The 23,627-nt window shown below is 42.4% G+C and overlaps 2 protein-coding genes across 7 annotated transcripts in view; one reads left to right on the top strand and one right to left on the bottom strand.

Moving 5' to 3' along the window:
• LOC144592089 (calcium and integrin-binding protein 1-like) overlaps positions 1-2,194 on the top strand; it is a 116,553-nt gene extending 114,359 nt beyond the window's left edge. For all 3 annotated transcript variants that reach the window (XM_078396404.1, XM_078396405.1, XM_078396403.1), the window contains one exon: positions 1,298-2,194. In XM_078396404.1, coding sequence (XP_078252530.1) covers positions 1,298-1,322 — 25 coding nt within the window. In that variant the 3' untranslated portion in view covers positions 1,323-2,194. The remainder of the gene's footprint in view (positions 1-1,297) is intronic.
• nudt12 (nudix (nucleoside diphosphate linked moiety X)-type motif 12) lies at positions 1,110-23,037 on the bottom strand. 4 transcript variants are annotated; one of them, XM_078396398.1, is made up of 7 exons: positions 22,909-23,037; positions 17,646-17,867; positions 16,540-17,129; positions 13,671-13,838; positions 9,910-10,023; positions 6,394-6,593; positions 1,110-5,718 (listed from the first exon to the last, which is right to left on the bottom strand). In XM_078396398.1, the coding sequence occupies exons 2-7, from the start codon at positions 17,849-17,851 to the stop codon at positions 5,611-5,613; spliced, it is 1,386 nt and encodes a 461-aa protein (XP_078252524.1). In that variant the 5' UTR covers positions 17,852-17,867; positions 22,909-23,037; the 3' UTR covers positions 1,110-5,610. The 4 variants fall into 4 exon arrangements, with proteins under 4 accessions (XP_078252524.1, XP_078252522.1, XP_078252525.1 ...); XM_078396396.1 differs by having other exon boundaries at positions 22,885-22,964; XM_078396399.1 differs by lacking the exon at positions 22,909-23,037 and adding an exon at positions 18,331-18,384.
• Positions 23,038-23,627: the final 590 nt, after the last annotated feature.

Below are 23,627 nucleotides of genomic sequence, written 5' to 3'. Positions count from 1 at the left end.
AATTTACTTCCAGCTTTCTTCCTTCCTACTCCAAATAGTCTGAAGAAGGGATCCAACCTGAAACATTGTCTGCCTATTCCCTCACAGATGCTGCCTGACCTGCTGAGTCTCTCCAGCACTTTGTTTGTTGGTAAAACTGGGTACTGAGAGAGTATAGATGCAAAACTGACTACTGTGTAAATGGCAAGGTACTACAGGTTATACAGTGACACATAGTAAATTAAACTGTTTTCTTAGTAAATGAAAATTAACACAGATGTTGGAAATCTGAAACAGAAATGGAAATGCTGGAAACACTCAGGTCAGGCAGCCTCTGTGGTTAGAGAAAAAAGAGTTCATGTTTCAGTTTGAAGATTCGTTGCTAAAACTGGGAAAGTAAGACCAGCAGAATTTCTTCAAAGTGGTTATTTTTGGATGAGAAGCAATAAGAAATTCATCAGCAAATGAAGACAAAAAAAATTCTGCACGTGCTGAAAATCTGAAATAAAATAAATGATACTGGAAATACACAGAAAGGCATGCTTAGTCTTTCCTTGCTTTGAGGAAGGATCTTTGTCCTAGTCTTTGAAGTCTGCTTCTCTCTCTACAGTTGCTGTCTGACCTGATGAGTATTTCCAACATTTTCTACTTTTGATTCTTTTTTCAACAGTTCTTTGTGGCACCAGCAGGTGGCATCAACCACAGACTTGCCAGGCTGCAGCCCAGCACTCCAAGCTGCTTACAGGAAACCACTGTATTATTGCACACAGACTGGAGGTTATTGCTTGGGAAAGCATGTCTATAACTCGGCCTAATACATAACACACATCTTATAAACTTTCCTGAATTGAAAAGGCAGTAGGAATTTTCATTCATTTGTTACCTCGCACCGGCTAACGACAAAACACCAAATGAAGGACACCAATACTATATTACAACTTTAAGTACTACTACGATTGAACTATTTTGAAGGACTGGGAGGATTACCCCTGCATCTGACCAGTTTTTATCGCTGATTTAATATCAACAGAATAGACGCGCTGATTATTGCCAGCTAGCGATATGACTGACACATTTTCCACATCATAAGAGTGACTGCATCTCATTAGTGGCTATAAATACACTGCTGCTCTAAGGCTTAAAAGATTGTAACTATATCTTATCCTATCTATAAGTATTCGTATTATCATTACTATATTAATGCCAGACATTTATAGCGATTGTTAAATATGATTATATATAATTAGAGCAAAACATTATCTTCTAAATCTTTTACTGCCCTCATTGATAAATGTTTTATTTTTTCTTTTCTCTACAGCTACTTCACCATGTCAGTTTATTAAGACAGAACAAGTCAATCAGTTGAATCTATTACCGAAACTGCACATTCATCAATTGTGATTGGATACCAAGTAAATCAACTTTAAAAGCAGTCAATTGCTGCAGGGCATTCAAAATTCCACTGAAAGCACATATTAGTAAGAGCTCTATATTATCAATTTGTCTGTATGCTGCATAGAAGAGAAAGATAGTTTTGGGGTGATTTATTTCTGTATTAGGTACTTAATGAATTAATCCATGGGCTATATGCAATGGCAGCATATCAGAAATTTGGGTAAGGAGCCCATTAATTGTCTCCAATTATCAGTTTATAGATTGGAGAATCATACGCATATTGAAGAATCATACGCTGCATAGGTCTGGTTCACTGCTGGGTAGTTGGAGGGTGCATTTTGCACGGTACAAGCCTTGGAAACAATGGCAACACAAATTGAGAGTAGCTCCATAATTTTAATGTAAAGGTACACACCTGAACCGAACACGTCATTTCAGAACTTGCAGAACACCTTCCTTACAGTGAGTCTCCTCGCCGACCTTTGTACCATTAAGTAGGAGTCTAATCCTTCTAATGTAGTTTAATATGAGTCCTCCTTGGCTCTTCAATTGTGATGTATTCGTAGATTTCGACATTGTTCTGCCAGTGAGTGAAGCTGTTAACCAGCAGCAAAACAATCAGAATAAGTGCCATTCTCTGCTCCACAGATGTAACCCTGGTTTGTCTTGGTTTATTCCCTACTTAAAATATTCACTAGAGCTGGGCATTGAAATATAAATTCCGTTATAATATTGCTTCTCGTGTTGATTTATTGCAAAATATTCATTTTTGTCAGGCTACTGATATTTACAATTTGTTTATGCTTTAAAATGACAATAAACTGGGTTATTTGTTCCATTTTGGAAGTGTTTTCTGTGGTTAACACTATTCTCCTGTGCCTCACGTTTGGTATTGTGCTCCTAGCTCTGGCAGTATAATTGTACGGGGTGGCGCTGGAAAGGACACAAACATAATCACCTTTGAACATTGAGAGCACTGCAAAGATTGGAAGCTTGGCATCAACACCATGTATATTAGTTACATTTCAAATGATAGTAAATGTAAAATACACAATGCAAATACCTTCATTACAATATTTGAAATGAAACAGATAGTTTAGTTTAGTTTAGAAAAACAGTGCAAAAACAGGCCCTTTGGTTCCACCAAATCCGCACTGACCAGCGATCCCCATGCATTAACACTATCCTACACACTTTAGGTACAATTTACAATTATACCAAGCCAATTAACCTACAAACCTGTACATCTTTGGAATGTGGGCGGAAACCGGAAATCCTGGAGAAAACCCACGCAGTTCACGGGGAGAACATACAAACTCTGTACAAACAGCACCCGTCGTCAGGATCAAACCCAGGTCTCTGGCACTATAAGGCGGTAACTTTACCGCTGTGCCATCATGCCACCTTTTAAAGTATGAAAACATATAATACCATAAAGGACAGTTCCACATTGAACTCCGCAGAGAGAGTTCACTTTATCCTTGCTATATAATTCTAGAATTAAGGAAAAACTCCAGGTAAAAGTTAAAAGTTTAAAAAATAATAATTTTATATTATTTGATGTTACCTTTCATAATTTGATTTTGGGGGGAATATATAACTTGAACAAGAATTAAAAGCATACTACGCATTCCACAAAATGCAGGTTATCTCACAGGGACAGTCACTTCATGGTATGTCAAACACCAGCTTGTGCTTTGCAGATGATCTTGCTAAAAATATTTTAAAATTGAGCTTGAAATCTGATTCCATTTATAAAAGGACTTTAAAGGTTAAGTACATTTTGGTCCTTTTTTTTACGACAAAGGTAAATATAAAACATTGGATGAATCTCTAAAGCCCTAATGGAGACAATATTTCCAAAACATGTAAGCTAAAGGTCATAGAGTATATCTGGTTTGGTATTCTAATATAGACAGAGAGGAGACAATGTTATTTTTTTGTCCAGACATTTGGAATTATCTTCATCTATCATGTTTAATGTTTCACTGAGATCCAGATAAAAGATAACTTCTGATGGCTGGCATCATCCCCTTGGAAAGGGAGCAATATGAAAGATATTTTCTTCACAAGAAATTGAATTATCACTTACATCCAGAGATTGGATTAAAAGATTTGTATTAATTTGACTTGACACAGGAGAGTTTTAAAAATGTTCAACAGGTCAAGTAGCATCTGTGTGAGAGAGACAGAGTTAGTGTTTCGGTTCAATGATCAGATCTGGGAAAATTCAGAACGCAGGCATCTTTAAACGGACAGAGGAAAGGGAGGAAGGAGGCAACAGAGAGAGTGTATGTGACAAGGAGGAGACCAAGAGAAGGTGGGTGACACAAATCAGTGCCAACAGGGAGAGGGTGCTGAGAGTCCATCAGGACTCTTCCCCTCTTCTACCAGGAAGAGGTGTAAATGTAGGGAGGGTAGCAAAGGGAAAAAAAACTGCTTGGGTTGTGAGCTGCTGGAATTCGATTTTCAATTTTTGGATTGTGATTGATTCTTGTAACATAACTTGCATCTTGTGGACAGTGCACTGATGACTGTCTTTTATGATTAAGGCATTACATGATACAAAATGTGACATTCAAAAAATCAACTTATTATCAATCAATTTATTATCTTATTCAAAGTCCTGCTTTATTAAACAATGCACCATGCCAAGGTTTGTTTTCACAGTAAAAGTGGTCATGGTCATTTAAAAAAACTCTGCAAAAGTTTCACAATCTTATCTACAAAGTGTATATAATTAATTTCACTCCTGTTGCCCAGTCGTAAAGGGGCTTGACAACTCTATTAATATTTCCTGATTTACCTGCTATTTACAAAATGAAGGCAAGGTGGTTTTACTTCTCCACTGCAACTTTCTCGCAAAGTTTCGATTATTTTCGGTGATTTTTACTCTAAACTATTTTACGAATAAATTTTACATCTTAAAAGTAGTTGGGTTACAACCTGGTATTTATTGGAAAAAAAAGTTCTAAAAAATAGCTAAGATGCAAAGGTCTGACAGAACCTCCAGGGGAAAGACAAATTTGGTAAAAAAAACCTCTGGTGATTTCTTCAGTGAAATTGACCAGTGAAAACTGTTCGCAAAGAATTACAAATCAAAGAAATGTCATGATGTAGAAGTGAGGCAGCATCTTCCTTTGTCCTGCCCCCCTGACATCAGTCTGAAGAAGGGTCTCGACCCGAAACGTCGTCCATTCCTTCTCTCCTGAGATGCTGCCTGACCTGCTGAGTTACTCCAGCATTTTGTGATACCCTCGATTTGTACCAGCATCTGCAGTTTTTTTCCTATATGATGCAGAAGTGGATCAGTCAGCCAGTAATTCATAAAGCCGATGAGGGTTCATGCCTTTATCACTACTGCTGGGAATTTTACATTGCTAATTGCGAATTAAATGTAACATCTCCAAGTTTGCAGATGACACAAAGCTGGGTGGCAGTGTGAGCTGCGAGGAGGATGCAATGAGGCTGCAGGGTGATTTGCATAGATTGGGTGAGTGGGCAGAAGCATGGCAGATGCAGTATAAAGTGGATAAATGTGAGGTTATCGACTTTGGTGGCAAGAACAAGGCAGATTATTATCTGAATGGTGTCAGATTAGGAAAAGAGGAGGTGCAATGAGACCTGGAGACTTGTACATCAGTCACTGAAAGTAAGCACGCAGGTACAGCAGGCAGTGAAGAAAGCAAATGGCATGTTGGCCTTCATAACAAGAGTTAAGTAGAGGAGCAAGGAGGTTCTACTGCAGTTGTATAGGGCTCTGGTGAGACCACACCTGATGTATTTTGTGCAGTTTTGGTCCCGTAATTTGAGGAAGGACATTCTTGCAATTGGGGTGCAGCGTAGGATCACCAGGATGGTTTCCGGGATGGCGGGACTGACATATAATGAAAGAATGGATCGACTGGGCTTATATTCACTGGAATTTAGAAGGATATAATGTAAATTTGAAAGTTTGAAATGTAAATTTGAAAGTTTGTTACCAATGTCAGTTGATAGGTAGGAAAGAGGTTAGCATGCAACAAAAACTTTCCACTGTACCCCTGTACACGTGACAATAAACTAAACTAAAAAAAAGGGTTCATTCCGACTGGATTTCACACTTCAGTGCATGGAAGGTTTCTTCAGTAATGGTGTCTGCTTTCCCTGCTGAGATTGGTGAGGCCGTCACACAGAGACTGTCAGATCATCTGGCTTAATGTAGATAAATAGGAAGATGCTGTTTTGGCAACAAATTCAGAGATTAGAATTCTTCTTAAGCCACTGTCTAATTAGCCTGTTTGCAATAGTTTGCTGGGGAGGAATGCTCATTGGATGGTCCTGTTTGTTCAGAATTTCAGTAATCTGCAAAATCAATAAAAAAGGATTAGTTTTCCCCAGTAAATTTTGCCAAATTGATTTTCAGTTAGCAAATCTATTTAATATTCATAATTTATAACATTCCTTTAAATGTTGTGCTATGATGTAGTTTATAATATGTAAGAATCGTCTATGCATTTTAATCTAGATAAAAACAGCAATTTTACTTCAGAGAAAAATCAACACAATTAATAAGCGCTGGTGAGGTCTTTGGATGGGAATGTGGGAGCTTATTGTCACCCAAGTAAATCCATTCCAAACACATGCACGTTTGTAGGTCAATTGGCTTCTGTAAATTACCCCTAGTGTGCAGCATGCAAAAGTGGGATAACATAGACCTAGTGCATGGGCGATCGTTGGCCGGCATGTACTCAGTGGGCCAAAGGGCCTGTTTCCACACAGTCTTTCTAAAACCTAAAAGTAACTACACATTAATTGTTTGCTTTGGGATTTGAGAAAAAAATTCAGAGCTTTATCTTTACAGAAGTTTTACTTCTGTTAATCCACTTAACTCAAGCTATTTAATGGAGAAGAAACTGTGAACGTGTAAACTGGTTTGGTGACCTATCTGATATTATAGTTTATTACTATGCATAGCAGGAACAAAAGCAGCATCAGATAAACCATTTCCAATCTGCGAGTCTGAATCGTCTGACCTACCTGTTGTCGACTGAACCATCGGGCGTCTACAATTTCCTCCTTGTCGACAGTAATTTCTGTCGAGATTGCATTCGCTTGGCAACCAATCATGAGGGATGAAGGCATTGGCCAGGGCTGACTGGAAACATACTGAACACACCCAACCTTGACTGCAGTCTCTTCTGCTACTTCTCTTCGAACAGCATTCTCTATTGTTTCTCCTATTAGAAAGAAAAAAAATTGAAGTACTTTGTACAACAATACTTTTCTCTCTGTTAGTATTCAGCTGTACAAAGTGAATAGGACATTATATTCATCTGGGAGTTCTGATACTAAAACAAGGCTGGTGGGTTTTCTCCATCACTCCTCTGCATAGCTCAGTGGACTGTGTATAGTTCAACGGGTCTCTAAACTCGGATTGTTAAAAAAAACAGTAACACTACTTTTATAGTTATGCTTTTAAACCATTTGCTCTAAACTGCATTCTGAAATAAATACTGATGAATGCTATACTAAAGGAGTACATGTAAGAAGGCAATCATGAGAGCTGAAATAAGACATTAAATAGTCTTGGCAGGCAAGGTAAGGGAAAATCCTAAGAGATTCTACAGGTATATTATGAATAAAGGGCTGGCTGGGATCCCTTAAGAATAGGACCCCTTAAGGATCAACCCAGAATGCCAAATTGGTGATCTGGACAAGTTGGCCAGAAGGACATGTTTCCATGCTGTATAGCTCTCTGACAAGCCATGAAGTTGGCACAACATTCTTTGATCCCCAAAGATTGAAAGATAAGTTAGGGGCCTACTTGATCTGGTTCACTGACCAGCACCTAAGAAGACCTGTTGTCCTGGGAGGGTCCAAGCAGTCACTCTTATGACAATATGGCCGTTTGTTTTGTAACACTTCAAAAGTTGTACTGTGCCGAGAATGGCATAAACCAAGCATCGCTGATATAGAAATGTCAAGGGTTAAAGACTGTTGCACAATCAAATTTCCAGAGTGAGCTGAGACCATGAGGAAAGAGTTGTTCAAATGTTTCACTCTAAGGAAATAAAAATCATTTTATAAATCACACTGCTGAAAAACCAACTTTAATTCAGTTTCTCAAAAGGCATTTTACCTGATATTTAATCAGTGGTTGCTATAAATTTAACATTACATCTTTAATGTTGTATGTTTTTTACAGGTTAGCAAACCAAGGAATCTGTAATGTTTCCTGCAGCTTTATCAAGTTTTGTTTTTACATCTACAGAATGGCGAAATCTCTTCCTAAATTTTTAAAGTTTCATTTTTCCTTTCCTGTATTCCAATATCGACTTGATTCACTGAATGAATTTTCATCCCACAACTACCCATTTATCTTTGTTCTTCTGATAGTGCCTTTCAGTTCTGAGGAATAGATCGGGTAGATGCACGGCGTCTCTTGCCCAGAGTAGGTGAATCATGGACCAGAGGACATAGGTTTAAGGTGAAGAGGAAAAGATTTAATAGGAATCTGAGAGGTAACTTTTTCACACAAAGGGTGGCGTGTGTGTGGAACAAGCTGCCAGAGGAGGTAGTTGAGGCAGGGACTATCCCAACATTTAAGAAACAGTTAGACAGGTACATGGATAGGACAGGTTTGGAGGGATATGGACCAAACGCGAGCAGGTGGGACTAGTGTAGCCGTCTGTTGGCCGGTGTGGGGAAGTTGGGCCGAAGGGCCTGTTTCCACACTGAATCACTCTATGCTTCCATGTCATAGATTTAATTATTATTCAGCAGCTTCCCCTACCCTGATATGAATGCCGTGGAAAAGACTAGAGGCTAATTTTGTCATTTGTTAGAAATGTTGGCTTGAAATAAATTATTTTCTTGTCAAATGTTAAGTTGGTGACAGGTTTATTGTACATATAATAAAGAAGATGCCTGATAAATGCTTTAAATTGTGCCACAGCTTTTTAAAAATGGAAAACAAATGTTCTACGCCATCTGTTCTTAGTAGTGGGAAATTAAAGTTAAAGGTTGGGACTTTTCCCATCAGTTCGTGATTTGTGATTTTCATTGGTGCATTCATGGTCTGCCACTAGAGGATGTCAGAGTATCTCCCTGACCTTGGAGATTGAAACGGACTTCAGCTGGGTTCACTTTAATTAGAACAAGTTATCATTAGTGGAAGGCTCCTTCAGCCACTCAAGACCTCCCATTATAGCCCTCAATCTCCCAATCCCATGACTGGTCATCACACCAGACCTCAGCAATCCACCATGACTGCTGCTCAGATATTCAACCCCCTGATGATTCCCACCACTTCTCCTCATGTCGTCTACAGGACTCATTTTGATCCGTTTTCCGTTTCATAGTCAGGCAGAAGGTGCTTGAGCACATTAAGTTCTACCAAACATCTTGTTCCTCATGTAACCTGGATGAAGAGACCTGGCTGTGCCTGCGAGATGTCTTGTGAGGCTACCTAGTTCCAGCATCGAAAAGACCTCACAGTGCTGGCTGTCAAAGGCTTTTAACAGTTTTAAAATGTCTCAAAATAGTCAGGGATATTAATTTGCATTCAGATGGATTTAAATTATTAGAATTATGAATACAAGAATTTAAATGATATAATTGAAAGCATATCAAAACCTAACATATAAATAAAACAAATTAATAGAGCACTGCCCCTTTCCTAACGCATAAGATCAGCAATCCATGAACACCGTCCCTAGTTGATTAAAGCGTACGCTAGATGTGAAGTAAATCGATTCTTCATCGAATTATGGCCCCACTTCTGCGCTACATGCTAAGTCTGGTGGTGGGGTAGCAATAAGATCCAGCAACATTTGACTTTCAGTATGTCTCAGATGTCTGTGGGGTTTTTTCCACGCATACGTGGTCGTGCAAGATATCCAGGGGAGTGAATGACTGAAACCTGTGGTTCCCTTCAGACCCACCAGGTTTAGTTTAGCTTAGCGATACAGCATGGAAACAGGCCCTTTGGCCCACCGAGTCCATGCCGACCTTTGAAGACTAGTTCTATATTATCCCACGTTCTCATCCACTCCCATCACACTCGGGGCAATTTACAAAGGCCAATTAGCCTAAAAATCCGCACTTCTTGGGGATGTGGGAGGAAACTGGAGCAACTGGAGGAAATGCACGTGGTCACAGGGAAAACATGCAAACTGCACACAGGCAGCACAAAGGTCAGGATCGAACCCGGGTCTCTGGGGCTGTGAGGCCGCAGCTCTCCCTCTTGCGCCACTGTTAGCCGCCGCTGCCAGCAGTTTTCAATTGGCAAGTATGGCCCATGTCATTGTCCATTTGAGTTATAACTGCAGGCGCTAAGATAATGGACACACTTGCTCGTTCGTGTTCTATCATCTTCCTTAATCTGGTTGCTTCAGAGAAGCCTGTCATAAAACAGCAGCGCTAAACCATTTTAAAACCCAGTGGTCAAATGCATCACTTACCTGAGGTTGTAAAATCATATTGTTTTAATAAAGATGCTTCAAAATGAAGCAGTAAAAATCGATTTTCCCATGACATGAAACCTTTGCTCACCTGGTTCAATAAATCCTGCCAGACAGGAAAACATTCCTGGAGGGTATCGTCTCTGTCTCCCCAGAAGGCAATTATTACCATCAGGATGAATGACCAGCATTATTACCACTGGATCTATAGAACATAAAAGTACCCTTATGGTATTATAAAGTGTCTGCGCACCTTAAAATAGATAAATGCTTAAAAAAAAATGTCCATAATAAACTTGTACATCGAAAACACTGCAAAACAGGTGTACTATTCATCCAATGTTCTATCACTTAAAATTAATAGACATTTGCTCCAAGTAATTTCAGATTGACTGCAAATACCTTCATATCTGGGTATCAAATTTAAATTGATATTCATATGCAGGGTGTAAGAAAATAACTGCAGATGCTGGTACAAATCGAAGGTATTTATTCACAAAATGCTGGAGTAACTCAGCAGGTCAGGCAGCATCTCAGGAGAGAAGGAAAGAAGGAAAACACATTTGGAGGAGGTTTCAAAAACCCAATAGTTTTGGATTGTGCAGTGATTCAGGTTATTTTACCAATAAGCCCTCTACCAGTGGTAAACAGTGGTGCAGCTGGTAGAGCTGCTTTTGGTTCTGCTTCTCTCACTGAAGCTCTGGTGACATTAGATACAAGTAGGTTCAAAGGTTTCAAAGGTCCTTTATTGTTACGTGTACCAATTAAGGGACAGTGATATTCGAATTACCATACAGACTTACTAAAAAAAGCACCAAGACACGCAACTATACAAAAGTTAACGTAAACATCCACCACAGAGGATTCCCCACATTCCTCACTGTGATGGAAGGCAATAAAGTCAAATCTTCTTCCCTCGTTATTCTCCTGCGGTCGGGGCAGTCGAACCATCCTTCGGGGCGATCAAAGCCCCCACAGCCGGCGATTGAAGCCCCGAAGTCAGGGTGATAGAAGCTCCTGCATCAGGGCGGTCGAAGCTTCTGTGGCTTCGAGCTCCCGAAGGCGGTCTCTAACCAGGGATCGTGAGTTCCACGATGTTAAAGTCCGCAGACTGCCCTGGTTGGAGCTCCGAGGTCGATCCCTGGCAAAGGGATCGCCAGCTCCACAATGGTAAGTCCCACAGGGTACCACGGTTGGAACTCCCGAAGTCGGTCTCCAGCAGAGGCTGTTAACTCCTCGATGTGAGGCCGCAGTGAGGACGGATATGGAAAAAAACTCGCATCTTCATTGAGGTAAGAGATTTAAAAATGTTTTGCCCAAACCCCCCCCTCAAAACAACAAGAACACTAAAACATACATTTAACACATACTATAAAACACCAACAAAGAAGGAAGGGACAGACAGACTGTGGGAGGGACAGTCAGACCATTGCTGGCTGAGATAAGGATCAGTGGAAATCCTCATATGATTTAATCTGTGATCCCACCCAGCACCAAACAGTCAAGCTGTTCCTACCGTGGTTCCTGCAAAATTAACCACGTTGTTCTTTAAAAGTTTCACATCATGAAGATAAAAAAACAAATTGTGGGCAAAACAGTGGCGCAGCTGGTAGAGCTGCCTGTGTGGAGTTAATCATAGCAACATAGAAAATAAGTGCAGAAGTAGGCCATTCGGCCCTTCGAACCTGCACCGCCATTCAATATGATCATGGCTGATCATCCAACTCAGTAGCCTGTACCTGCCTTCTCTCCATACCCCCTGATCTCTTTAGCCACAAGGGCCACATCTAACTCCCTCTTAAATATAGCCAATGAACTGGCCTCAACTACCTTCTGTGGCAGAGAATTTCACAGATTCACCATTCTCTGTGTGAAAAAAAACTTTCTCATCTCAGTCCTAAAAGACTTCCCCCTTATCCTTAAACTGTGACCCTTTGTTCTGGACTTCCCCAACATCGGGAACAATCTTCCTGCAACTAGCCTGTCCAACCCCTTAAGAATTTTGTAAGTTTCTATAAGATCTATAAGAGTTTGTACGTTCTCTCTGTGACCACGTGGAATTCCTCTGGGTGCTCCGGTTTCCTCCCAAATCCCCAAAACATGTAGGTTTGTAGGTTAAATGGCCTACAATAGAAACATAGAAAATAGGTGCAAGAGGAGGCCAGTAGGCCCTACGAGCCAGCACCGCCATTCATTGTGATCATGACTGATCATCCACAATCAGTAACCTGTGCCTGCCTTCTCCCCATATCCCTTGATTCCACTAGCCCCTAGAGCTCTATCTAACTCTCTTTTAAATTCATCCAGTGAATTGGCCTCCACTGCCTTCTGTGGCAGAGAATTCCACAAATTCACAACTCTCTGGGTGAAAAAGTTTCGTCCCACCTCAGTTTTAAATGGCCTCCCCTTTATTCTTGGACTGTGGCCCCTGGTTCTGGACTCCCCCAACATTGGGAACATTTTTCCTGCATCTAGCTTGTCCAGTCTTTTTATATTTTTTACGTCTCTATAAGATCCCCTCTCATCCTTCTAAACTCCAGTGAATACAAGTCCAGTCTTTCCAATCTTTCCTCATATGACAGTCCCTCCATCCCAGGGAGTAACCTTGTGAACCTAAGCTGCACTGCATTAATAGCAAGGACGTCCTTCCTCAAATTAGGAGAATAAAACTGCACACAATACTCCAGATGTGGTCTCACCAGGGCCCTATACAACTGCAGAAAGATCTCTTTGCTCCTATACTCAAATCCTCTCATTATGAAGGCCAACATGCCATTAGCTGTACCTGCATGCTTACTTTCAGTGACTGGTGTACAAGGATTTCCCCTTTGCACTTCCCCTTTACCTAATCTGACACCATTGAGATAATAATCTGCCTCTTTGTTTTTGCCGCAAAAGTGGATAACCTCACGTTTATCTACGTTATACTGCATTTGCCATGCATCTGCCCACTCACTCAACGTGCCCAAGTCACCCTGCAACATCCTAACAACCTATTTGCAGTTCATACTGCCACACAGCTTTGTGTCATCTGCAAACTTGCTTGTGTTACTTCAAATTCCATCATCCAAATCATTAATATATATTGTAAATAGTTGCGGCCCCAGCACCGAGCCTTGCGGCACTCCACTCGCCCTTGCCTGCCATTCTGAAAAGGACCCTTTTATTCCTACTCTTAGCTTCCTGCCTGCCAACCAATTCTCTATCCATGTCAATACCTTACCCTCAATACCATGTGCTCTAATTTTGCTCACCAATCCCCCATGTGGGACCTTATCAAAGGCTTTCTGAAAGTCTAGATACACTACATCTACTGGCTCTCCTTCATCCATTGTACTTGTCACATCCTCAAAAAAAAGGGATAAAGAGGGATAACGTAGAACTAGTGTGAACGGACGTTTAGTTTAGTTTTGTTTAGAGATACAGCGCTGAAACAGGCCCTTTGGCCAACTGATTCCGAGCTGACCAGCAATCCCCACATATTATCACTATCGTACACACACGAGGGACAATTTACATTAAAAAAAATACAAAGCCAATTAACCTACAGACCTGTACATCTTTGGAGTGTGGGAGGTAACCAAAGATCTCAGAGAAAACCCACACAGTCACGGGGAGAACGTACAAACTCCGTAAAGACAGCACCCGTAGTAAGGATAGAACCCGGATCTTTGGCGCTGCAAGTGCTGTAAGGCAGCAGCTCTACCGCTGCGTGATCGTGCCGCCATCGGGTGATTGACGTGGATACCGCGGAACGATGGACCTGTTTCCATGCTGTAACTATAAACTAAACGCCTGAATATGTAACCTTTAACAAATATTCAGAGCAAGTTATTTGTACATTTCACATACCTACACGGGGATAACAGGTGTTATGAATTCCTTGTAGACTTGGGCAGTTTTCCTTTAAGCACTCCCTCTTGTAACCTCCATCTGCAACTTTTGTATCATTTCCACAGGTAGGACAGAACTGGTATCGACTGTGCCAGGCAAGGACAGACCTGGCCTGTGCAACCACACCTAATTTTAAAAGAAATAGTTATTTTAAACCATCATAAATTTTGTGTACAACACTAAATGCTGAACTTACTGGAAATCTGAAAGACACAGAAAATGCTGAGAGCCCAGAGGAGGTCAGGCAGCATCTGCGGAGAGAGAAACAGAGCTTTCATGTTTCAGATCCAACACATTTCTTCAGAACTTAACTGGACAGATCAAGGATGTGGAGAAAAGGGATGAGACATAAAAGATGTGTTTGGCGGAAGGGTTAATGAGTGAGTGAAATAAGTGAAAGGTTTGGTACTCTTCCACCACATTCTTGAGTTGTCGGGCTGGATTTTCTCAGCTTCCTTTTTCTGCTGTGATATTTTCTAAATACATCTTTTATTCCTTTAAGTTCTCTTAATTTAGTGTTATTTTGCCTTGCACAAACACTATTGTTTAATCCTGCCATACAGCCAGTTATTGACTTCTGTTTTCCTTTCCCACTTCCTTTTCACTGACAATGGTCCTGTACTTTCTAATCAACAGCATCTTCCAGTTTATAAAAAGGTCAGCAACATAAACTTACCCGTTTCTCTAGTGATACAGAAATATTACCTGTTTCTACATGCTTCACAGAAGCGCACAGGGTTATCGCGCCATTTTAACAAGAACACTGAAATCTCACATTTATTAAACTTTACAAACCCAGGGTGAAGCATCTGACAATGAATATTGGTGGTGAAATTGGTCCTCACTGGTTGTGTGAAATAGTGTTATAATAAAAAAGATGCAAAGAGCTGGAGTAACTCAGTGGTCAGGCAGCATCTCTGGAGAACAGGGATACACGACTTTTCGGGTTGAGACCCTTCTCCAGCACTTTTGTCCTTTACGGTAAACCAGCATCTGCAGTTCCTTGTTTCTATGTTTAGAATCATAGCATATTGGTTGCCTATTTTGCATTGTGATGGATTTCTTTTGAAATTACGTATTGCAATGCCCCGATTGCGTGCCCATTCATTATATCAACTACTGCACCATCGGATGCCTGGGAAATTCTATTCAAAATCTGTGCTATGGAACAACAACACCATTTACAGGTTCTCCATTTTAAATGGATATGTTCCTCCATTATTGATTTTGTTACCAACAAATGCCAGTGCACCATTAAAATGCCAAGGGCCCCAAAAGCTGAGGGAGTTCTACAAACCTAAAGAATGTGCGAAAGACTGAAGGACCGACCTGTGAGCAGATTCCGAGTAAAAGAGACTGTTGAGAATCAAAACTGGAGAAGATTGAACTTGGGCCATAAAACTATCTTCAAAGGAAGGCCATCAGAATTTATACATTCAAAGCCTAATATCGTTAATAATTTACAAGGACGATGGATCAAATGAGGGCCCATAAAATCTCCATGCTAATGCACAACTTCAAACTATAAATAGTAAATGTTTCCATTCGTGTCCATCATCCCCTCTTATTGAACCAATCTTAAATCCATTACGAGCATGCGTAACGGGGCTGAACTGGGTTTCATTACTGAAAAGAGCAAATATGGGCCAGGTTTTTGAAATGTTGAAAGGAGTAATGCAGATTGAATAATCATTTTATTTGGATTGTGAATGTGGAACTGGAGAATGCAAGGCTAAAATGTACAAGTCTTTAAAAAGGTCCAGATGGGAAGAACCTACATGGAGTCCCGTGGCGGAGAGAATTGACGTGGCCAGCCTCTGAATCTGCCCGGGTGTCTTGGACTCAAGTGTTTCTCAGCACATGGGCGAATGTCTGCGACTTGCATCAGTCTAAACAACTGATCATCGGCTGTTCCACTCAGTTCCACATCTGGCCAAAGCCACCCCACAGGACTTTGGCTGCTACTTTAATGTTACATGCATGTTCCAGCCATTATTTTACGCTCTATGTTAACCTGACATATTAGTTAAAACTTTGCTTTCTTTTTCCTAATTGTGAAAATTAGTGATGAGATTTGCTACTCAGATAGTCTGATCACTTCATTGATCCCATAGGATAGAGATCCCGTCAGCCTGAGAGCAACTATCAAGGAGGAAGAAGTCCATGGAGCATATTGTCAGTGCTTTGTAGGCCTTGACACCCACTCCTGACCATAAAATGCAGGTTAATACTTAATGTTCCATCTCTGAAAAGTTGCAACCAAAGTCTCCCTATCGTCTCCCTGCCAAAAACCCTCAGAATTAGCTGGACAAACATGTTTAGGAATGAAATCGTAAGTTTGAATAAAAAGGCTCTTTTCTTGTGCTGCGTGACTCCTTGACTCACACCTGAATTTAGTTTTATCATCAGTAACTATCTGCTGCTGCCCAAGCCCCAATATCTGGAATTACTTCCATAAACCTCTCCTCCTCACTACCTCCTTTCAGACTTCCCTTAAAACCTTTCTTTTTAACCAAGCTTTTAATTTTGCATGTGCAGGAAGGAACTGCAGATGCTGGTTTATACCGACGATAGACACCAAATGCTGGAGTAACTCAGCGGGACAGGCAGCATCTCTAGATAAAAGGAATGGGTGATCTTTCTGGTCAAGATGCTTCTTCAGGTATAATTTTCTATCCTACCATTCCTAAATACATAAATACAAGTTGCAGTTCTTTGTGAATCAAATATAGTGCAAATTAAAAAACAAAGATTAGTATCCATTCTTCTCATTTCCATCCAAAGGGATGGTTGACTACAAGTCATTGCTAAATGCTTTAATACTCACCGGCCTCCTCCTGATTTAAATTCAGTATATGTGGAATTAGTGGCTGGAGGAAGCAACAATCTGGGTATTTAATCCTAAAGTTATCAGTGGCATCAGAGTTTGTATTCAATGCAAACCAGGCAGGAGGTCCATCATTTTCCACTGAGACTTTGCTCACTGAGGATTTAATTTGTGATGCACCACTGCTGTTCTGCAATTCTGCTCCAAGGAAAACACAAGTGACGTCTGGTTTAGCCAAGAGATGCTCTACATCTTCGTAATGCAGCTTACAGAGTTGAAGGGTAGGCTTCCTGGACTCTTCATATTTTAGCGAAATAACCAATGGACTTAAATTGGAAAATAAGATGTAGACACTGGCTTGGTGAATCTGTTTGTTCTTTAACCAAATCGAATCACTTCTTTTTTCACTTAGTTTATTAAGCAATGTTCTGCTGAAATAATTTTCATTCTCTTCTGGGCCATAAGACCACATTCCAGCACCAGCAGCAACTTTAGGGTTTGCCAACAAATCAGTAATACTGTTGTATCCCCAGAATCTAGCAATATCCAGTGCTGTTTGTCCTGATTTATTTGAAAGAGATTTGTTGCAGCTGGAGAAAAATAAAAAAATATACAAAGTCAGATTTGGTATAGGCAAGGTTTCAAGTTATGTCATTATAAAGTAGCTTTTAAGATAAGCAGGGCGGCACAGTGGTGCAGCAATAGAGTTGCTGCCTTACAGCTGCCAGAGACCCGGGTTTGATCCTGACTATGGATGCTGTCTGTACATTCTCTCCGTGACCTGCGTGAGTTTTCTCCGGGACCTCCGGTTTTCACCCACACTCCAGCGACAGGTTTGTCAGCTACTTGAATTGGATAAAATTGTAAATTGTCCCTAGTGTGTGCAGGATAGTTTTAGTGTGTAGGGATTGCTGGTCGGTGCGGACTCGGTGGGCCGAAGGGCCTGTTTCTGCGCCGTATCTCTAAACTAGACTAAAAGTAGTATTGTCAATATAGGTTACTTGGTGGTTAGCTAAAGGAATCATATTTTTTTGCAGAGCATTGCTAAAATGTTTCAATCTAGGTTCCATAATGTTGACAGTCAGAAACAACAATTGTCTATTTACCCCTTTTCAAGAAGCAGGTGGGCGACCTCCAAATGTCCATTTCTGCTGGCATGCATCAAAGCAGACCAGCCCCTCTCATCCACCTCATCGATAAGGGACGTAGAGTAAGTTAGCAGAGTAGACAGTTTCGCTGCATCTCCTTTCGCAGCAGTCTCATGGAACTGGGTGACTAGTTCTTTCTTTAAATTGTTTTCAGTTTCTGCCATCCTTACTTTGTTTCACCTGGAAATAGTGAGAAAATTACATTCAACGTGGAGAATGCTGCATGTGAGGAACCAATGAAAGAGATATTGAATTATAAATACAATGCTTGCAAACCAAGTTTTTGGTTTATGAGCAGCCATTGATCTTCAGCTCAAGGCAAACACAATTGTTAAAATTATGAGAAACATAAAGCACAAAAATGCTTTGGGGGAGAATTTTCATCAAAAATACTCATCTCTGGTTCTATTGACAATTCACATTCCAAGAGCTCATCTGTCTTTCCTCTTTCAAGGATTGACTAACATGGTGTACAATTCCAGCAGTGTGCTTTTATTTCAGTAACCTTAATATTCTGCATATGGGCTGGCTTGAACATCTATGCATTAAAAAACCCCCATAATATCACTAATCACGAACAATTACTGTTTACAATTTAGATCTGTAATTATACACATCAAACTATACACATCAAAAGCTTTACCAAAATGCTTTTGAAGTTAAATAAAAATACTTGAACATATTTATAACGTTAGATATCTGGTTGACATGGTTATTTGGTCATATCTTTCCGGGTGAAAAAGATTTATTTGTACTTTGACCTCCGCTCTGCAAATATTGATCTCAATGTAATCTCGTTCATCCTGTAGATCCCAGTGTGACTACTCGGTTGAATTTCTCCATCCATTTTGCAAAAGTGACCCTCAACCTCTCTGCTGCTCCATCATGTTCCAATAATCAACTAGAGACCTGGCATTCCACACTGTTCCAATGTAGAAATGGAAATATTTACACCTTTTACTTTTTTATCTTCTCTGGAGAAAAGGAAAAGGCGACGTTTTAGGTCGAGACCTGAAGGTCTGATGAAGGGTCTCGATCTGAAACGTCACCTATTCCTTTTCTCCAGAGGTGCAGTCTGACCCGCTGAGTTACTCCAGCTTTTTGTGTCTATCTTCATAGAAAAGTACAGCAAAGGAACAGGCCCTTTGACCCACAATGTTTGTGATGAACATGAAGCCAAGAAAAACTAATCTCATTTGCGTGCACATGATCCATATCTATCCATATACATGTGCCTATCTAAAAGCCTCTTAAACACCACTATTGTATCTGCCTTCATCACCACTCCTGGCAGCACGTTCCAGGCAACCATCACCCTCTGTGTAAAAAAAACATGCCATTGTGGCGGTGCCCGGGGATTAGGCCACTCCCTGGGTCATCCCCCTCGGCACTGAGTGGACAGGGCTGGGGAGGGGTCTGGAGCTACATATTTCCTTTAAACTTTTCCCCCCTTCACCATAAAGCTACGTCCTCTAGTCTTTGACATTTCCACGATGTGAGCATGCTCAAAATATTTGTAATCCTCAAGAGAAAAAATCCTCCTCACTTGAGTCATAAGTGCCAGCCATTTACCCTGAGACTTTGCCTCCCAAATCTAAACTCCCACCTGGGGAAAAGCTTCCAGAACATCTATCTTTTTAAGTCCCTTTAAATGGCTCAATGAGATAATCTCTTGTCCCTTTAAACGCCAGAGAATGCAAACTCTTCCTCCTCAATCTTCAACCCTCTCATCCCAGAGATCAATCTAGTTAACTGTCAAACACAAACCCATTGACTGAATAGAATTAGTCCTGCTATACTTTTTCTTGCAAGTACTGAGCCACATAGGTTTTGTAATAGGATCAATAGGAAAACAGTTACCTTCAGTTCTAAAGATGTACAGTATTCGAGGATAGATGTTAAAGTGACAGGGGTGTTTAGGAATGTGGTTAAAAGCATGAAAGCACTTAACTTTCTAGGCAAAGATGTAGAGTTAAGGATAAGGAAGTCATGTTGAACCTTTATAAATTGCTGGTTCACTGACAGCCAGAGCATTGCTTCCATTTCTGAACACACTACTGGAGGAAAGATGTGAAGATTTTGGGGATGTACAGTAGAATTTTAGCAGAATTATTCCAGGGATGAGGTACTTCAGTAATATGGATAGGCTGAAGTCACTCAGCTTGTTCTCCTTGGAAATTGAAAGAGTTAACAAAGATTGAATAATCATTTTGTTTGGATACTCTCTGTGGCAGGAGGATGATACAGATTTTAAGATCATGAAGGGTTCATACCTATAATCATAACTTTATGGCGAAACAGTGACACCGTGGTGGAGCTGCTGCCTTACAGTGCCTGAGACCCGGGTTCAATCCTGGCCAGGAGTGCTGTCTGTTTTGAGTTTGTACATTCTATTGTGACTGCGTGGGCTTTCTCCGGGTGCTCCAGTTTCCTCCCACATTCCAAAGACGTGTATGTTTGATGGCTAATTGGCTTCTGTAAATTGTCCCTAGTGTAGAACTAGTGTACAGGTGATCATTGGTTAGTGCAGACTCAGTGGGTCGAAAGCCATGTTCCCACGCCGTGTCTTTAAACTAAACTTGTTCTCATTATTGAACAGATCATCAACTAAGAGTCAGAGCAAAAATGTGATTGGCAAAAGAACCAAAAGTGATATGTGGAAAGCCTTTTGTTTTTGTAGTGAGTGATGAGGCTGTGAAATTGTGGAAGCAGATTGAATCATGGGATTCTGAAGGAAGATGGATACTCAGTGGGGAAACATACGTGCATACCCGTTTTGCCCCCTTACATTGATTTGGCAAAGGTTCCATCAGCCGAATTAATGCTTCAACTTTTCTAGTTTGATTCATCGCCTTCAACTTTCCAAAGAATTTTTGGAATACATTTTCCATCCTGGCTAAGAACTGGCGTGTTCCTAAAACTTGCCTTTGAAAATAAATTCATCCTGCCTTGATAAACTGTTAATCTGAAACATCTTGTTTGTGACCAAGGGATATTGGCTCGAATCCCATTTTCCTTTCTCCACAGATGCTGCCTGACCTGTCAAATGTTTTAAGTATTTTCTATTTATATTTCAGACATCCAATGTCTGTACAATTTCCCTTTTAGCAAATCGCTCATTGCCTTGAAGTCTCCTCAGTTTCCTCCATGTCGGCTGGAAATGGGGAACATGGTTTATTATCCTTTTTGCAGAAACAATAAAAGCTGCCTGCTGGGAAGCTAAACAGAAGTGAATCAGTGCTGTTTGCAATGAACCAATTTAAACAGCCATATCCGATTCTCTCCAATGATGGAAATAAAAAATGGTCTTGAAATCCTGCCCACATATTTACATGCAAAAGCAGTTTTATTAGTAACATTTGCTTCCTTACAAGGATAACACCATTGTCTTGCTTGATATGAGATTGCCCTTTCAATCACACAATCATAATAAAACTTTATTAGCCAAGTATGTTTTGCAACATACGAGGAACTTCATTTGCCATACAGTCATAACAATAAAAAGCAACAGGACACACAAAATACATTTTAACATGAACATCCACCACAGTGACTCCTCCACATTCCTCACTGTGATAGAAGGCGAAAAAGAAAGTTCAATCTTTCCCTTCTTTGTCCTCCAGCGGCCGGGGGCTCTAACCTTCCGTTGACGGGATGATCTTAAGTAGATGAGCAGCCCCGAGGCCTTTATTTGATCTGCAGGTTCATGCTAATGAAACTCACGTGTTCGCTCCCCTGCTGGGTTGGTGCTGGAAAGGTGGATGCACTCACTGTGATTCTTACACTGCATTTAAGCGGGAATATGGTGCATTCTTACCGTCTGCGTCACTTCAATGAACGACGGAGACAGGCCGGGTTTTAAAGTGGGCCCGAGAAACTCCACAACTATGTTTTAAAAAAGAAATGCCAGCTGGAAGCAGGCAGGCAGGCAGGCCGGTCGGGATTCAGGGGCTCGGACGTTTTAAGAGTTGCAAACTAAAAGGAGTGGAATTTGCACAACAGGCGGCCGTCCGCGGCCCCACCCACCCGCTGTAGAGCAGCTCCAGGCTCCAACCCTAGGCCCAGGCCACCCGCTGCAGAGCAACACCAGGCCCCAGCCCACCCGCTGCAGAGCAGCCCCCAGCCCCAGCCCACCCGCTGCAGAGCAACACCAGGCCCCAGCCCACCCGCTGCAGAGCAACACCAGGCCCCAGCCCACCCGCTGCAGAGCAACACCAGGCCCCAGCCCACCCGCTGCAGAGCAACACCAGGCCCCAGCCCACCCGCTGCAGAGCAGCTCCCCAGCTCCCACCCACCCGCTGCAGAGCAACACCAGGCCCCAGCCCACCCGCTGCATAGCAGCCCCCAGCCCCAGCCCACCCGCTGCAGAGCAGCCCCCAGCCCCAGCCCACCCGCTGCAGAGCAACACCAGGCCCCAGCCCACCCGCTGCAGAGCAACACCAGGCCCCAGCCCACCCGCTGCAGAGCAACACCAGGCCCCAGCCCACCCGCTGCAGAGCAGACCCCAGCCCCAGCCCACCCGCTGCAGAGCAACACCAGGCCCCAGCCCACCCGCTGCAGAGCAGACCCCAGCCCCAGCCCACCCGCTGCAGAGCAACACCAGGCCCCAGCCCACCCGTTGCAGAGCAGTTGCCCAGCCCCGCCCCCCCCCCACACCCACCCGCTGCAGAGCAACCCCAACCCATCCGCTGCAGAGCAGTTCCAGGCCCCAACTCTAGGCCCAGGCCACCCGCTGCAGAGCAACACCAGGCCCCAGCCCACCCGCTGCAGAGCAGCTCCCCAGCTCCCACCCACCCGCTGCAGAGCAGCCCCAGCCCTCAGCCCCAGCCCCAACCCATCCGCTGCAGAGCAGTTCCAGGCCCCAACCCCCAGCCCTCAACCCCAGTAGAGCAGCCCCCCCCCGGCTGCAGAGCAGCCCCAGGCCCCCCACTGCAGAGCCGCCCGGACTGAGGCTCCCGGCCCAGCCGCCCGCTGTCGCGTCCCCAACCCGCAGGCACGGCAGCGGCAGCGGCAGCGGCCGGGTTTAGGTGTCGCAGCTCCGGTGCCCAACCACCAGCACCTGCTCCAGCAGCAGCAGCAGCAGCAGCAGCCGGCCGGGACACACACACACACTCTCTCTCTCTCCAGAGCAACGCTCCCGGGTATTCAAGCAAATACAAGTGACAATCCTGTCCCCCCTAACTTTGTATTAATTTACCACCACCAAGCAATGTCTTAAAACCTCGTTGGTCTCTGCGTTCCTGCAACTGCAGTCCCTGCTGCGATTTAACTTCCTTGTTTGCTCAGCTGACAGCCCCCTCCCTCCCTCCCTCCCTGAGCCAGGAGGTGCGGTGAAAATCAGACACAGCGGGGCAGGCAGCATCTCTGGAGAGGGGTGGGTGGGTGGGTGACGTTTAGGTCGAGACCCTTCATGTGGTGCCTGGCGAGCCGTGGTGGTGGTGTTGTTTCCAACCGTGCCCTAAATCATAAATCTTTTAAATGATGTACGGTTTACTTTAATTTATTATTGTCACGTGTACAGTTAAAAATGTTTATTGCGTGCTATCCAGTCAAAGGAAGACTGTATATGATTACAATCAATCCATCCAAAATGCACAGAAGGTACAACATTTTGTGCAAGATAACGTTTGATGAAAGATAGTTCAAAGGTCTCCAGTGAGGTTGGTGGGAGGTCAGGACCACCCTCTAGCTGATGAATCTAACTATTGAATAGTGTGTGTCAGGGGTTTTGGGGAGAAGGCAGGAGAATGGGGTTAAGAGGGGAAGATAGATCAGCCACGATTGAATGGCAGAGTAGACTTGATGGGCTGAAAGGTCTAATTTTGCTCCTATCACATGAACTTATGAATCAATTTTCCAGTGCACTCTGCAGATTACTCCATGAGCATCCAAATTTAAGAACACATTCTTCCCCACAGCTGTCAGACTCTTGAACCAGTC

The sequence above is a fragment of the Rhinoraja longicauda genome, chromosome 3 (genome assembly GCF_053455715.1).
Source record: "Rhinoraja longicauda isolate Sanriku21f chromosome 3, sRhiLon1.1, whole genome shotgun sequence".
In the NCBI taxonomy this organism is placed as follows: Eukaryota; Metazoa; Chordata; class Chondrichthyes; order Rajiformes; family Arhynchobatidae; genus Rhinoraja; species Rhinoraja longicauda.
Note: the sequence above shows the minus strand (reverse complement) of the source record. Positions and strands in the feature narration are given on the sequence as shown.

Coding starts and splice junctions, on each gene's coding strand:
- nudt12 (XM_078396398.1), bottom strand. CDS start 17,851: ATGGCAGAAACTGAAAACAATTTAAAGAAAGAACTAGTCACCCAGTTC. Junction 6,594..9,909: donor GGCAGGATTTATTGAACCAG/GTGAGCAAAGGT, acceptor TCTTTCTAATAG/GAGAAACAATAGAGAATGCT. Junction 5,719..6,393: donor GATGGTTCAGTCGACAACAG/GTAGGTCAGACG, acceptor TTGATTTTGCAG/ATTACTGAAATTCTGAACAA.